The sequence below is a fragment of the Gadus macrocephalus genome, chromosome 19 (genome assembly GCF_031168955.1).
Source record: "Gadus macrocephalus chromosome 19, ASM3116895v1".
Lineage (NCBI taxonomy): Eukaryota > Metazoa > Chordata > Actinopteri > Gadiformes > Gadidae > Gadus > Gadus macrocephalus.
In genome coordinates this window covers 14368352-14386362 of record NC_082400.1, presented here as the reverse complement: position 1 = coordinate 14386362, position 18011 = coordinate 14368352, and the positions used below count along the sequence as shown (strand labels likewise).

Sequence of the window (18011 nt, the reverse complement as noted above, 5' to 3'; positions counted from 1 at the left end):
GTAATTCCAATCATGCCACACGACATGCAACTTAAATTGTACCGCTTTGAAACATGTTCTAAAGCATGAGTTGCCCGCCCCAAACAAGAGATCGAAGGACTTGTCACAAATCAAGAGTTTCATTTCCGGGTAAATAGAAAGTTCAGCAGGGTTGTATTTAAAACCGCAACCAATCAGGACTGTGAGCTCAGACGACGGCAGAAAGGATTCCACACCATTACTGAACTGTAGTCTAACAGGTAAGCAGCTCACACCTCAAAACTAACAAGACATTGATTTTAATTGAATGTTTTTTAAATTAGGACCTATATGGGCAGATTTTGTGTTTATAATCCACAGGGCTCTCAAGTCTCACGCATTCGGCGTGAGACACACGTAATTCAACCCATCCACACTTCGTATTTCTCACGCAGAGAAATTACCAGGCGCCCATGCACCAACTTGCGCTGCTATTTAACAGTGGAAGGGTAGGAATCAAATGGGTTCCCCGTACGTAGGGTGACCAGACATCCTCTTTTGCCCAGACATGCCCTCTTTTTGAGACACTTAAAAAAAAAAAGAAGGAATTTCAAAATCGTCCGGGATTTTATTAAAGCCTCATACATGTTCACATTTAACCCAGTTCCTCTGGGTCGGTCACAAACTAGTTAGGCTACGCTCTCCCCTACTCAGTTCTGTTTGCTTTGCATTGGTGGAAGTGTGTAGGGGGAGTGGTTAAGTAGAGCCTTCAGATTGGACGGTTTGACTTTAGGGTTACCGTCATGTTTTGTATTTTCTTTTTACCATTATTGTTTTATAGGGACAAACATTAACACATTTCTCCTACAGGGGATTGATAAAGTTCTAGCAATTGAACAGCACTTGGTCACACTTTACACACTTTACCACAGCACTGGCCTACTGAATGCCACAGATATATTTTTAAGCATTGGACTGAATGCCACATAAATATATAATTAAGTTTTTGCACGTTTGCAATGTTCAAAAGTTCAGGGAAATTTATATGCCTCTACTGGTGTTGCTTCGGCCAATATCCTTTTGAGGCAGTGTTGTTTCTGAATATTAGTGTTAAGGGCCAATAATGCTTACTATCATACATTAGTCAACATATCTTTGGACACATTTGTATGCAGTCACATATTAATATGTGACTGCCGCCGCCGACAAAATCTCACTCTGAACTCAGTTCAAAACTTGAGAGCCCTGCCACTACGTATCAGGGTCAAAATGTTTGTTTTGTTGTTGTATATATTTTTATTCTCAAATTAAATAGGCCTTAAGTTGTAACCACAACAGGTTTTATTACTAATAGCAGGACAGGGGTTTGTGTGGGTGCATCAGTTGATAGTGATAGCTCTATTTGACTATTGTTGCTGGATTTGTAAGTCATTGATTTGGAGCTCTTAAAAGACAGAGGTTTCCTGTTATGGAAAAATAATGCAAATCCTTGGAACATTATGACCAATCAGAATCTAGAATTGAACAATGCATGGATACTAAGATGAATATACAATTTATAGAATTATGTGTTTTGTGTTGTGTTCTTCCTGGCTTCTCATGAGATGCCGCCGCCCCCCCCCCCACTACTCAAGAGTTTCCTTTACGGTGAAACAGAAAGTGAAACTTATATTTTACAGCAGATCAGGACCGCGAGGTCAGGCAACGGCAGAAACGATTCCACACCAATACGGAGCAGACGCCTAACAGGTAGCTCACACCTCAAAACGAATGACATGTTTATATTATTTGAATGTTTTGCAAATTAAGAAATATGGACCGATTTTGTATTTATTATCAACTTTGTGTTTGGTTCACAATGTGTGTTTTGTTATGCTACATTTTTTTGAATGATCAAATTGTGTATGCTATAAACACAACAGGCATTATGACCAATAGCAGAACAGGGGTTTGTGTGGGTGTATCAGTTGACAGAGATAGCTCTATTTGACTGTTGTTTAGCAGCGCATTGATTTGGAACTGTTAAAAGACAGAGGTGTCCAGTTATTGGAAAATAATGCACACCCTTGGAACATTATGACCAATCAGGATCAAGTATTTAACAATGCACGATATAGGCCTACTAAAATTGAATAAACAATGTTTAATCTTCAGATAAGATTTACATAAAAAAATACAATTTACTTTTAATAAGTAAATATGTTTTGTGTTTTTTCAAGGTCGACCATGTCGGAAAGTCATCTAATGGGCTTTTTAGTCCTCTTTCTCTCAGTCCTTCCTACTGAATCAACTATCAGAATTCTCAACTCAATCAACGACCTGAAGAAAATCCCCTTCGGCCAATCGGTGCCCAAGCAAAGCCTTGTAATGCTCCACTTTTTTGCCAACACCATAGAAATAGATAACAACGACTTGATAGAGCTGACCTTTGAACCAAGCAATGGAGACTATGGCACTCATCACTATGGAAACTATGAGGGAGTCCTGGATCGACTGCCACCCGGCCAGCAGTACTACACCCTCGGCAACATCAACCCCATGATCAACAATAACGGAAACGCTTTGCCCTCTTATGTCACCGGTCAGCGAAACCATCTGTTGGGGAGTGAGGAACTCAACAGGGCCCGCATCATATTCTCGCTCTTGGGCCAGGACACCATCGGTCAGGTGTTCATCACACAGCACTACCATGCCAGTCAGGGTCAGGGGACTGTGTATGACCCAGTGCACACCTACCGGATAACCATCAACCTCTTGAGGGAGCTCAGAGTCTTCTCCTTGGACCAAAATCAGCAGTCCGAGCTGTCAGAGATCGGAACCAACTTCGGGTGCGGCATCGACTACGACGAACTTTGCCTCATAAGAAACACGTGGGGCCAGCTGGCGTGTGTCGGACTGCTGTTGTTCATCGTGATCAACGAGAGGAATACGCCTTGCAGACCCAACAGAGCTCGAGAATCGAGGCGTCCTCCGAAACGTAACAATCGAACAAGCGCAACGCCTTACATATCTTTGAATATTCCCGAAAACGACTACAACAATAAGCCACTCGATCAGGTCAGGGACAATTATCCATGTTGTCTTACAGCCTGCATGATAATGTTAACAATAATAATAATTATTATTATTATGTATCATATAATATAATATAATATAATATAATATAATATAATATAATATAATATAATATAATATACAAAGTGCTGGACAGAATAGGATAAAACCAGAATAAGGAACAGTATAAAAAAGACAGTAAATACATACAATAAATACATAATAAATACTATACATTAAATATGAACGTTTTGAGATACAGGGCCGTGCGAGACCAAGCCTCGCTTTAAAGGTGATGACAGTAGAGGTGAGAGCTGGCCCCCATTCACTGGAGTGGAGTTCCACGCCCTACAGGGAGGAGTGATGTCGGTGCTCCCCGAGAACCAGCGGGACACCAGTGGGAGTACTGGGCCACACTGGGGAACCTTTGAAACATCAGTTCCACTTAGGCTAGCAAACTTTACCAGGGTGGCTGACAATATGTGAAGACATATCTAAACAATTTAAAATGAGGGAAACCAAAAACTCCAAGGGAAATTACAGGGAAGCACATGCTGTACATCGTTATACCTGGTAATGTGTTGATCCAGATGTGTTTCGTCAATCTTTAAATGAGAATTATTCAGACAGACAGGGTAAATATTTTGCATTTGACAATTCAAGTAATACTCCGTCTGTGTGTGTTTTATGTTGATATTTTTTTTTCTTATTTTCTCTGTATAAATATGCAGAATTACAGTGAGGGCTCTGATCTTGAATATAATGGAAGCATAATTCTCTAACCCTACATGTATGTTTAATGATCTTTAGTTAAGTTTAAAGATTTCTGTAATTGTTTTTTTCAGTCTGTTGGCTTACTTCCCTGTATTTACATCCCACCTGTTCTTAAAAAGAAGCACTCTTACTATTGTGGTAACAAAAAAAACAAATCAATAAAAAAATGTTCTTCGTAATTTGTGTTCCTTACATTTTTGCTGATGCTCCTAACTTTTTGAAGTTCGGAACACCAGTGCTACCAAGTCAAAAAGTAAATCTCAAGACCTGACTGACATTGGATGACAATGAGTTCACCAACCTCCAGCCAGAACACACCTTGTCTATGCTTTTCTATTCAGTGTTAGAGTATCATGGTATTTTGATCAGCCATTTATACCCAAGGGAATGTGGGCGGGCTTTGAGGAAAGAAATCCAACTATCCAGGGGTAGAAAACTAGTCCAATCATGCCAATTTTTGTAGCCACAATGAAAAAAACCTTCAATCATATCGCTGGTTCCAATATGATTCCCCCCCACCGCCTTGCCCTTACTGTATGTTTAAAGGCAATAAACATGCAGTAGTTATTTCATTGCACCAATGACAAAACACTTAAATCCCGCCCTGCCGAATCAATAGCCATGTTTGGTTTTCAGTGACAGCAGCGTCCTTATCAACCATTGTAGCATTCAAATTCAAGTTCCATTGCTTGTCAAATACACAACAGTCATAGCTTGCAATTACATTTTTGTATCCCAGGCACTCCTCAGCAATGCAAACAAATAAAATATATGGTATAAGAAGATAAAAGAGATTGTGTGTGTGTGTGTGTGTGTGTGTGTGTGTGTGTGTGTGTGTGTGTGTGTGCGGCAGGATATTAGGGTTAAAGAGTTCATCGATAGAAAATATTTGTATTCTAACAATTTTCTGGTGAGACCCAAAAGAATATTGGTTATAACTAACAAACAAAACCGCAGATACAATCACTGAGCGAAGGTTAAGTACAATAAAATGCAAACTTCTTGCTACGTATTTGCTTAATCAATATCAAAATATTGCATTTTCCACTGAGAACAAAATAAATGTCAGCTATCTAGTTTGTTTTCACAGACAGACAGAAACATGTGACGTCAACACAGGCCTATAGAAAAGAAGAGGCCAAAAAATGTAGACGAATCATAATTTCAGAGCAGTTATTGTAAAACTTTGTCGTTTTCCAGTGTGGACCAACGCAGCTATACTACATGTTGGTGTGAGACTGGGTTATCATAAAACAGACAGACAGCCAGGGCTGTTGCAGATTTCCCTGGAATGTCGATCTTTGGTCCAATTAACACATGACCCAATACAGGAAATCTTCTTGAACTTTGCAGGGTAAGACTGCATGTTTGAAAGGCACTTTAGCATTGTGGACACAAAAGAAACACAATGAAAAACTAAATTTATTGTTTATTGAGTCAAAGATGTAAGCTGGCTACGTCTATAGGGGAGTGGGGGAACCGCAACATATTAGTACGTCAAACTGACTGGAGGAACAATAGCATGCCAGCAACAGCAAACTAACTTCTTACATGTTGGTGGGTGCTCCGGAATATAGGCTGGTGCTCCTAAGCTTTTGAAGTTTGGATCGTAAATGCTACCAAGACAAATAGTGATTGTCAAGACCTGAATGACATTGGATATCAATTGTCTCAGACACCAACCAACCAAACCAGTCAGAACAAACTTCTGGGTGTGTTGGCAACAAACCGCATTTGCTGTACCGCTTTGAGACAGGTTCCACACCCCAAACCAGAGATCCAAGGACTTCCAATCAAGAGTTTTATTACAGGGTTGTATTTAAAAGCAAAACAGATCGAGACTGTGAGCTCAGACGACGGCAGAAAGGATTCCACACCAATACTGAACCGTAGACTAACAGGTAAGCAGCTCACACCTCACAACTAATGATGAGCACTTATTTTGATTTGATGTTTTTCAAATTAAGAACTACATTTAAATTTCGAATCCACTATGTTACAATGTGTGGTTTGTTATTATATATTTATTCATTCTTTATTATCAAATTAAGTAAGTTATAACCACAACAGGTTTTATTACTCAAAGCAGCACAGGGGTTTGTGTGGGTGCATCAGTTGATAGTGATAGCTCTATTTGACTATTGTTGCTGCTGGATTTGTAGATCATTGATTTGGAACTGTTAAAAGAAAGAGGTGTCCAGTTATTGGAGAATAATGCACACCATTGTAACATTATAACCAATCAGGATAAAGTATTTAACAATGCATGGTATACTAAAATGTAACAAACAATGTTTAATCTTCAGAGATGATTTATATAAAAAAATCAATTTTCTTTAAATGAGTAAATACAATACAACTTTATTAATCCCACTAGGGGCAATTTGTTTGAGCAGCTTGTTGTACATACAGTAACATACAAACAACAAATACACATACACAACTACGGAGCGTTTAGTAGTCAAATTGAACGACTTGGAATGGCGGTTAGTTCTACAATCAGGTAAAGCATAAGAACGCCCTGATGGCAACTGGAAATTGGAAATGGAAATTCACTTGCAAGAAAATGTCCAGAAGAAGCCAAAATACCTACTGTGTTGTTGAAGATTTGCAGATTGCAAATATAAATCAAGTCCCTTTGTTTGTTTGAATGTGTTTTGTGTTGTGTTTTTTCAAGGTTGACCATGGCAGAAAGTCATCAAATGGGCTTTTTAGTCCTCTTTCTCTCATTCCTTCCTACTGAATCAACTATTGGAATTCTCAATTCAATCAACGACCTGAAGAAAATCCCCTTCGGCCAATCAGTGCCCAAGCACAGCCTTGTGCTGCTCCACTGGTTTGCCAACGCAATAGAATTGAGCAACAACAACAGGCTAAAGTTGAACTTTGACCCAAACCATGGAGACTATGGCGCTCATCAATATGGAAACTTTCAGGGATTCCTGGATCTGCTTCCCTTTGGCCACCGGTACTTTACCCTCGGCAACATCCACTTCATGAACAACAATGAGAGTAGGTGTTTGCCTAATTATTACACAAATGACCTAAACTATCTGTTGGTGGGTGAGGAACTGAACAGGGCCCGCATCATATTCGCACTCTCGTCTCAGAACACCATCCACCGGGTGTACATCACACAGCACTACCAGGCCGATCAGGGTCAGGGGACTGAGTACGACCCAGAGCACACCTACCGGATCAGCATCAACCTCTTGAGGGAGCTCAGAGTCTTCTCCTTGGACCGAAGAGAACAGTCCGAGCTCTCAGAGATCGGAATTTACTTCGGGAGCAGCATCGGCAATAACGAACTTTCCTTGCTAGAAAACACGTGGTGCCAGCTTGCGTGTTTCGGACTGCTGTTTTTCATCGTGATCAACCAGAGGTATTTGCCTTGCAGACCCAACAGAGATCGAGATCAGAACCGTCCTCCGAAACGTAGGGTTCGATCAAGCAGCACTCCTCAGTCAATGATGTATTATCCACCATACCATCCCATCTACGGGCTACAGGCTGCTCGTCAGAACAGGGACAATAAGCTTTGCATTACAATAGCATCCCTGACACTGGCATTCATAGGAGCAATGATAATTATAGCAGTATGCAACCATCTTCAGATATGAAATTGTGTAGCAGATTACAAAGTGCTTGACATAATAGAACAAAACCAGAATAAAGTACAGAATAAATGATAATTAATACCGAGAGGAGAGATGGTAGTGCTCTACAAGAACAACCGGGACACCAGTGGGATCCTTCACTAGAGTACTGGGCCACACTGGGGAACCTTGGAAACAACGGTTCCACTGAACAAACGCCATCAGGTCAGGCTCTGCAAAGACACAAGATCTTGCCTTTACTTTACCAGGCAGGCAGAAAATATGTTAACAATATCTAAACAATGCAAACGTGGGGAAACCAAAAACTCCAAGGGAAATTGCAGGGAAGCAAAAAAAACAACACATTGCTCTCTGGTAATATGTTGATCCAGATGTGGTTAATCTATCTTTAAATGAGAATGATTCAGAGAGACAGGGTACATTTTTTGGTAAATGTCTTCAAGTAGAAGTGTGTGTGTGTGTGTGTGTGTGTGTGTGTGTGTGTGTGTGTTAGAATTAAATACAAAAACACTGTTTGCGATAGCGAGTTAAGGGTACTTGCTTATTCTTAATATTGTTATTCCACACTGCGAGTGAGGATGGGCACTACCATTACATGTTAGTAGTTCCGAGGGGCAATGTTACATTTCCGTGGTGGGATTATTGGTGAATACTTAAAATATGCAGAATTACTTTAAGGGCTCTGATCTTGAATATAATGGAAGCATAATTCTCATACATTTATGTTTAATGCTCTTTAGTTAAGAATTTAAGGATTTCTGTAATTTTTTTCAGTCTGTAGGCTAACTTTCCCTGTATTTACATCCCACTTGTTCTTAAAAAGAAGAAGCACTGTTACTCTAAACAAAAAAATAAAAATATTTTTATCTTAATTTGTGTTCCTTAAATTTTTGCTGATGCTCCTAAGTTCATAATACCAGTGCTACCAAGTGAAAAAGTAAATCTCAAGACCTGAATGACATTGGATGACAATGAATTGACCAACTTCTAGCAAGGACACACCTTGTTCAAGCTTTTCTATTCAGTGTAAGAGTATCGAGGTGAACATTGTACGACAGCCATTGGTCCCCAAGAGAATGTGGGCGGGCTTTGAGGAAAGAAATCCAACGATCCAGGAGAAAACAACTCCAATCACACCAATTTTTGTGGCCACAAAATCAAAATCCATAATAATAATATACATGTTTAATAAATAGAGACCCTAATCTCTACAGCCCCTTTCGAAAACAGATTATTAGATTAGATTAGATTCACTTTATTGTCATTGCACAGTAACTGGTTACAATGCAACGGAATGTAGGTGTGTCTAACCTGAGTGCAAGCACTCTTACAGTTTGAGCAACATGTATAAATATACTTACAGTATAATATCTGTGCAGCAAACGTTAATTACAACAGTTATACAGTAAAGTGCATGCAGGGCAGAAAAGTGCGATTGAGCATTAGGGACTAGGCAGAATGAGATATGGATGGGTATTTTAGCTGTCTGACAGCTGAGGAGAAGAAGCTGTTTATATTCCTGTTAGTTTTGCCTGGGAGGCTGCGGTAGCGTGCCCCAGAGCGGGTGCCACGTTCAAGGGTAAACAGTCCATGGTTGGGGCGAGAGGTGTCCTTTATGATGTTGCGTGCTTTTCGAAGGCACATCTTCTCGTATATTGAGGTTATGGTAGGGAGAGTGGTTGTATCGTCTGCAAACTTGACGATTGTGTTTGAAGCATGAACAGGACTGCAGAGCAGTCATGTGTGAAGAGGGAGTAGAGGAGGTGACTCAGCACACATCCCTGAGGAAGACCAGTGTTCGGGATGAGTGTTTGGGAGGTGAGCTTATCCAGTCTGACATGCTGGGGTTTGTTGGTCAGAAAGTCCAGTATCCAATTGCGTAGGAGGGGATTGATGCCAAGGACCCTGAGCTTATTGATTAGTTTGGAAGGGATGATTGAATTGAATGCCGAGCTGAAATCAATAAACAGCAGCCTTACGTAGGTGTTACAGAGGTCCAGGTAGTAAAGGGATGGGTGTAGGACTGTGGTGATGGCGTCGTCCGTGCTCCTGTTCTGACGGTAGGCAAACTGATAGGGGTCTGGTGTGGGTGGGAGTTTGGTTTTCAGGTGGTCTAAGACCAGCCTCTTGAAGCATTTCATGATGGTGGAGGTGAGTGCCACTGGTCGGTAATCATTCAGGCTCTTTGGGGAGCTGTGTTTAGGGACAGGCACAATTGAGGTGGATTTGAAGCACGCAGGGACTTTTGCTTGGGCAGCTGCTCTGCACAGGTGTTGAGCACACGTCCGGGGATGCCATCGGGGCCAGCAGCCTTTCGTTTGTTGGTTCTGCTCAGTGCTGCCTTCACCTCTGTAGGGGAGAGGGTGAGGGGCAAGTGGTTTGCAGGCAGAGTGGCCTTGGTGGCCACCTCATTGTTGTTGCAGTCAAAACGAGCATAGAACTTATTTAGCTCATCTGGAAAGGAGTGGTCGGTGGACAGGGTGGAGGCATGAGAGGGTCTGAAATCTGCAATTGCTTGCAAGCCCTGCCACATGCGCCGGGGGTTAGATATGCTGAAGTGCTCCTCAACCTTTAGTTTGTGGCTATGCTTAGCCCTCTCGGCGGTGGGTATATTCGCAGAGCCATCAAACAGAAAGTTAAGCAGGGTTGTATTTAAAACCACAACAGATCAGGACTGTGAGCTCAGACGACGGCAGAAATGATTGCACACCAATACTGAACTGTAGCCTAACAGGTAAGCAGCTCACACCTCAAAACTAACGAGACATTGATTTTAATTTAATGTTTTTTAAATTCAGAACTATATGGGCAGATTTTGTTTTCATAATCCACTACGTATCAGGGTCCCAATATTTTTTTTGTTATTGTGTGTATTTTTAATTCTCAAATTAAGTAAGTTATAACCACAACAGGTTTTATTCCTCTCAAAATTACTGGAAAGAGCCGTCGCAACCAGGGACGCAGGAAGTCATATGAAGGGGGGGTGCTGACTACTGAATTGTTGAGCGGGGGGGGGGGGGGGGGTGCAAACGATTGTTGACGGGGGGGGGGGGGGGGAGGGGGGAATAATAAACGCTCCTATGACGCGCAGCGTGATGCGCACGTTATAAGAGCGGCGGCACTGGGTGCTGTATGTAATCGAATGACGGAGAAAAAAAATAAAAAAACGCGGCATTGCCTGAGTTCAAGTGTTGTAGTTGCGTCTGTTGTCCACTAGGGGGGTGCTGCAGCACCCGGAGCACCTCACTTCCTGCGTCCCTGGTCGCAACGCAACTGAAGCAATACCTGCTCTCCAATAACCTATCCGAAACATTCCAATCCGGCTTCCGAACCCACCACAGTTCTGAAAGCCCTACTTAAAGTCACCCACGACCTCCTACTCTCCTCTTACTTCGGCTTCCTCACCATTCTCCTCCTCCTCGACCTCAGTGCTGCCTTTGACACGTCAATCACTCCATCCTCCTCAGCCGTCTGCAATCCATTGGCATAACTGACTCCGCCCTCTCCTGGTTCACCTCTTACCTGTCTGAAAGATTCCAATATATCTCCATCAACAACCACAGATCCCACACCATCCCTGTCTCACCAGGAGTCCCCCAAGGCTCAGTGCTTGGCCCCATCCTCTTCATCCTCTACATTCTCCCACTAGGTCACATCATTTGCGCCATGGTCTTCAATTTCACTGTTACGCTGACGATACCCAACTATACATCACCACCACCGCCATTACTCCTGCCATCCTATCCACTCTCACCAACTGTCTCACGGACAAAAAAACCTGGATGGACCACAACTTCCTCAAACTCAACGGCAATAAAACTGAAATGATCATCTACGACCCAAAAACCATCCCAAACCTCCCAGAACTTCTCACTTTGCATCGATGGTCACTCTGTCACTCCCTCCCCCCTGGTCAGAAACCTCGGCATCATCATGGACCCCACGCTCTCCTTCAAGTCACACATAAACCGCGTCAGAAAAACATCCTTCTTCCACCTCCGCAACATTGCACGCCTTCGACCCACCCTTTCATCCTCAGCTGCCGAAACACTAATCCACGCCCTCATCACTTGCAGACTCGACAATTGAAATAGCATTCTGTATTGCCTCCCCTCCACTATTCTTCAAAAATTGCAATATGTACAAAACTCTGCTGCCCGACTGCTTACTAACTCCCCCTCCAGAGAACACATAACTCCCATCGTCCCAACAACTATGCTTATAAATTGGTTCTTTAAACTTTTATTTTCTCTGTACATTTGCTAGGATGTACACTCATTATGTGCCCGGATAAATGTATCTTAATCTGTATCTCTTCGTTGGTATTTTTTTGCACCTCACAATTCAAGTGTGTGTGTGTGTGCGCGCACGCGCGTGCGTGCGTGCGTGCGCGTGTGTGTGTGTGTGTGTCGGTGTAAATAAGACGATTATATGAGACATGTTTGAATTAAATACAAAAACACTGTTTTCAATAGCGAGTTATGGTACTTCCTTATTATTATTGTTATTATTATTCTGCACTGCAAGTGAGGGTGGGCGCTACCATTACATGTTTGAATGGGTGTTCCCATAGGGAATGTTACATCTGTGAATACTTTATCTATGCAGAATTACAGTGAGGGCTCTGAACTTGATTATTAAGGAAGCATGATTCTCATACATTTATGTTAAATTCTTTACAGTTAAGTTGAAAGATCTCTAATGTTGTTTTTTTTTAAGTCTGTAGGCTTACTTGACAAATGTTCAAGCATTTTTGGATCTTAGGATCTTATAGTTTAAGTGGTCATCGATAGGAAACGTTGTATTCCAACAATTTTCTAAATTCAACCATTCAGAATGAATCTTGGTTATAACTACCAACCTAAACTGAATATATAATCACTGAACGAAGGTTATGGTGATAAAATGCACATTTCTTGCTGCAAATTTTCCTAAAACCAATTTAATTCTGAATCAATATGAAAATATTGCATTTTTCACAGAGAAGAAAATAAATGTCAGCCATCTTGTTGTTTTCACAGATGGACAGAAACATGACGTGGATGCACGCATATAGAAAATAACGGGTCAAAAAAACGTAGGCATCGCATTTTAAGAGCATTTATTTTAAAACTACTACTTATCCCGTGAAGTGTTAAGACCTGAATGACATTGGATACCAATTGTCACACACCAACCAACCAAACCAGTCAGAACACACTTCTGGGTGTGTTGACAACAAACATTGTACGACTACAATTGGTTCCACAGAGAATGTGGGCAGACTTCCAAAATTCCAATCATGCCACCTTTTATGCCACGTGACATACAACTTAAATTGTACCGCTTTGAAACAGGTTCAAACCTGAGTTGCCCCAAACAAGAGAATGAAGGACTATTCACAAATCAAGAGTTTCAATTATGGGGAAATAGAAAGTTAAGCAGGGTTTTATTTAAAACCACAACCGATCAGGACTGCGAGCTCAGACGACGGCAGAAAGGATTCCACACCAATACTGAACCGTAGTCTAACAGGTAAGCAGCTCACACCTCAAAACCAACAATACATTGATTTTAATTTAATGCTTTTTAAATTCTGAACTATATGGGCAGATTTTGTATTTATAATCCACTACGTATCAGGGTCACATTGTTTGTTTTGTTATTGTATATATTTTTATCCTCAAATTAAGTAAGTTGTAACCACAACAGGTTTTATTACTCATAGCAGCACAGGGGTTTGTGTGGGTGCATCAGTTGATAGTGATAGCTCTATTTGACTGTTGTTGCTGGATTTGTAAATCATTGATTTGGAACTGTTAAAAGACAGAGGTTTCCTGTTATGGAACAATAATGCACATCCTTGGAAAATTATGACCAATCAGAATCCAGAATTAAATTCATGGATTACTAAAATGAATATACAATTCATAGAAATATGTGTTTTGTTTTTTCCAGGTCGACCATGTCGGAAAGTCATCTGATGGGCTTTTTAGTCCTTCTATCAATCCTTCCTACTGCATCAACTATTGGAATTCTCAAATCAATCAACGACCTGAAGAAAATCCCCTTCGGCCAATCGGTGCCCAAGCACAGCCTTGCGTTGCTCCACTGGTTTGCCAACACAATAGAAATAGACAACAATGACTTGATAGAGCTGACCTTTGAACCAAACAATGGAGACTATGGCACTCATCACTATGGAAACTTTGATGGAGTCCTGGATCCACTGCCACCCGGCCAGCAGTACTACACCCTTGGCAACATCAACCCCATGATCAACAATAACGGAAACTCTTTGCCCTCTTATGTCACCGGTCAGCGAAACCATCTGTTGGGGAGGGAGGAACTCAACAGGGCTCGCATTATATTCTCGCTCTTGGGCCAGGACACCATCGACCAGGTGTTCATCACACAGCACTACCATGCCAATCAGGGTCTGGGGACTGTGTATGACCCAGAGCACACCTACCAGATCACCATCAACCTCTTGAGGGAGCTCAGAGAATTCTCCTTGGACCAAAATCAACAGTCCGAGCTGTCAGAGATCGGAACCAACTTCGGTAGCGCCATCGACAGCGACGAACTTTCGTCTATAAGAAACAAGTTTGGCCAGCTGGCGTGTGTCGGACTGCTGTTGTTCATCGTGATCACTGAGAAGAATTTGCCTTGCAGACCCAACAGAGCTCGAGAAACGAAGCGTCCTCCAAAACGTAACGTTGGAGAACCGAAGCTTCCTCCCAAACAAAACGTTGGAGAACCGAAGCTTCCTCCCAAACAAAACGTTGGAGAACCGAGGCGTCCTCCGAAACTTAACAATGGAACAAGCGCAACGGAGTACATATCTTTGAATATTCCCGAAAACGACTACAACCATAGGCAACTCAATCAGGTCAGGCACAATGATCAATGTTGCCCTACAGCCTGCAAGATATGTATAGGAATAATAATAACAATAATAATAATAATAATAATAGCAATAACCATAATAACAATATTATACAAGTCCATAACTTAAAGCATAGGGCACCTTTCCAAAGTAGATTACAAAGTGGATGACAGAATAGAATGAAACCAGACTAGGAGAACAGAATAGCTGAAACACAAAGTACCGAATAAATAAGATACAGAATACATACAATCATAGGCACAATAAATATAAACATTTGGAGATGTAGTGGGGTGCTAGACCCTGCCTAGCTTTAAAGGTGAAGAGCATAGTAGAGGTGAGAGCTGGCCCCCATGGGAAGGCCAAGGTTCACCGGAGTGGAGTTCCACGCCATACCCTACAGATAGGAGTGAAGTCAGTGCTCTACAAGAACCACCGGGACACCAGTGGGATCCTTCACTAGAGTACTGGGCCACACTGGGGAACCTTTGAAACAACGGTTCCACTAAACAAACGCCATCGGGTCAGGTTCAACAAACAAAGGCATACGTCGTTGCCTCTTTTCTCTTTTTGTCAGACAATCTGTGAACGATATCTAAAGCATTTAAAACAAATGTTTTCAGCAAACACTGTAAATCGTTATATCAGGTCAATATAAACGTTGATTCAGATGTGTTTAATCAGGGTAAATGTTTTGCACTTGACAATCCAAGTTCCTGTGTGTTTATGTGTGTGTGTCTGTGTGTCTGTGTGTCTGTGTGTGTTTAATGCTTATTCTTTATTCTTTTTTTCAAGGATAGCCTCTTGAGATGTACCATCTCATTTTCGAGGGGGTCCTTACAATAATGACAAATAATACAAAGATAATATACATATATATTTTAATTTCTCTACATTTGCTAGGAAGGACACTCGGTATGGCCTGGATGAATGTATCTTAATTTATCTTCGTTGCTTTAGTAGGTTTAATGTGCTCTGCATTAAATGAGACATGTTAGTTACCGGTACTTCCTCATGATTATTATTATTCAACACTGAGTCAGGGCGGGCACTACCATTACATGTTAGGGTGTCCCGAGGGGGAATATTACATTGCCGTAGCGGGATTATTGGTGAATACTTAAAAATGCAGAATTACAGTGAGGGCTTTGATCTTGAATATAATGGGAGCATAATTCTCAAACATTTATGTTTATTGATCTTTAGTCAAGTATTTAAAGATTTCTGTAACTCTTTTTTCAGTCTGTAGGCTTACTTTCCCTTTATTTGCATCCCACTTGTTTTTAAAAAGAAGCACTCTTATTATTGTGATAACAAAAAAAACTAAATCAATAAAAACATTTTTGTCTTAATTTGTGTTCCTTACATTTTTGCTGATGCTCCTTACTTTTAACAAGTTTGGAGGACCAATTTCAAGGCCTGAATGACATTGGATGACAATGAGTTCACCAACCTCCAGCAAGGACACACCTTGTTAAAACTTTTCTATTCAGTGTTAGAGTATCGACGTGTTTTGAAGAACATTGTACGACAACCATTGGTCCCCAAGAGAATGTGGGCGGGCTTTGAGGAAAGAAATCCAACGATTCAGGGGTAGAAAACTACGCCAATCTTGCAAATTTTGTCGACAAAAAAACCTTCAATCATATCGCTGGTTCCATTATGATTTCCCACCTACCGCCTTTCCTTTACTGTATGTTTAAAGTAAATAAACATAAATATACCCACAAGCGGTGTTAAACGGGGTCCGAGCAAAATTAAAAGTCAAGGACACACTAATGGAAGCTATATAAATATGACATAATTATGAAGCAAAGACGTTGATGAAGATGTTCCACTTATTGCAATAATGTGCCTCGGCTTTCAGGTGAGCTGCAAAGCAATGGCCGAATGTCATGTTCAGCTTGTTCATAATGCTATAATGTACAAGGTGCCCATTGAGCCACTGATAAACCTGAACTGCAGCCTCATTCACTGCAGTTCAGGTTCTGACCATTCACATGGTCAAAATCTCTATTGATAAGCATACAACATCCAGAAAACTCCAAGCACACATTTCTCAAGTGAATTGAGGGCTTTCTTAAAAGCATATAACTGAAACATCTTTGAAATTCTGGGGAAATGAAAACCTTTGTAGTCAAGAACACTAACGGAAGAAATATAAATATGACAGAGTTAATTATGAAGGAAAAATGGTTAATGAAGAAGTTCCCCTTAATGCCATACTCCGTCTTGGCCGTCAGATTCGTTGAAACTAATGAGCCGGAATGTTGATTGCCTGATGAATTTCAGGTGCTGTTCAATGTTGTGTTTCTTAAATGAGTGGCAATGACAGAATGTCATGTTCAGCTTGTTCATAATGCTCTAATCAGGATTCGAACTCTACACCTAAGGATCACCAGTACAATTCATTATCCCGTTGAGCCACTGACATTCCTGAACTGCATAGAGCCTCATTCACATGGGGAAAATGTCGATTGATAAGCACGCATCATCAAGAAAACTCCTAGCACACATTTCACAAGAGAATTAAGGGCTTTCCTAAAATAGAACAGATCTGAAAATGTGCACTGTTAATGGTATCCACCTAATGATAGCCGTATGGTAGATATACAATAACAAAAATGGTTGTATAGGCAAAATGGGTTGAGACTGGACGTTTGGCATTTCTATGAAATTGTGGGAAAAGTAAACATTTTTAGAGCAGAAGACCAGGGTGAAAAAGATGCATCTGATTTTAGAGATTAATATGATGAAAGAATATTGAGTCCAGGTCAATCTAGTAAGGAGAAATAAGGCTAGTTCATATATTTTTATAAATAGTGCCTCCTTTGGGTGCAATACCACAATTTGGGTCTATTTTTAGTGGGGGGTATTGGTATCCACCTAATAGTTGTATGTTTGTTTATACAATAACAAAATGGTCATATCAGAAAAATGTGCAAACTGCTCCAACTTCATTGGCCAATATTTCTTAAAGGGAACTAAATGAAAAAATTCTGTTTCTTAAAAAAAAAATCTGAGTCTTGGTCTAAAGATTTTCTTTGGCAATTTTGGTGGATTTTTTATTATTTTTGTAGCCTTTGAATCTTATGTTTGGCTTTTTTTTTTCTTATAGATTTTAAAGTTTAATATGATGAAAGAATATTGAGTCCAGGTCAATCTAGTAAGGAGAAATAAGCCGAATTCATGATTTTTTACAAGAGCGCCACCTTTGGGTGCAGTACCACAAATTTGGGTTGATGGGTAGTGTTGGGCAAAATAACCTGCTGAGCACATCACATGTACATTATAAATATAGCTAACTCCCACCCTAGCTTGAGGAGCACAACACATGGCAGTCACGTTACAATATAGTCCATTTTTAACACATAACACACACATGAGAACATGGTCAGGTGAAGGCCAGAACCAAGGCCCCATCTCTCCTCCCGGCAAATGGTAAACACTCAGACAATGCACCGTTTCATCCTCAGAACGGGAGGGCCACAAGCAGGAGACTCTGTGAGACTCTCCCCCGTCAGGAGGAACACAAGAAGATATACATGCATACACTAGAGCCTGGGAGGCAAGGTCAACCAAAGACACACAGAACCATACACATCTTAAACGCACACACCTCATCGAGAGGAAGATACAGCATAAGAGTGTATCACACAGGAACTCATTCCTTCTTCTGCAGCAGACCTTCCACGGAGGCGAAGCTCTGGACGAACCATCAGCGCTGATTAGGGACTTAG

The 18011-nt window shown here is 41.1% G+C and overlaps 2 protein-coding genes across 15 annotated transcripts in view; both read left to right on the top strand.

Moving 5' to 3' along the window:
• LOC132447907 (uncharacterized) overlaps nt 1-18011 on the top strand; it is a 46646-nt gene that overhangs the window by 13494 nt on the left and 15141 nt on the right. The window lies entirely within an intron of this gene.
• On the top strand, nt 146-14602 carry LOC132447909 (uncharacterized). Of its 8 annotated transcripts, none has more exons than XM_060038929.1 (2): nt 146-239; nt 6464-8242. In XM_060038929.1, exon 2 carries the CDS (start codon nt 6471-6473, stop codon nt 7404-7406), a length of 936 nt encoding a protein of 311 aa, XP_059894912.1. In that variant the 5' UTR covers nt 146-239; nt 6464-6470; the 3' UTR covers nt 7407-8242. The 8 variants fall into 8 exon arrangements, with proteins under 8 accessions (XP_059894912.1, XP_059894914.1, XP_059894911.1 ...); XM_060038931.1 differs by lacking the exon at nt 6464-8242 and adding an exon at nt 2178-3109 and having other exon boundaries at nt 172-239; XM_060038928.1 differs by lacking the exon at nt 146-239 and adding an exon at nt 855-1707.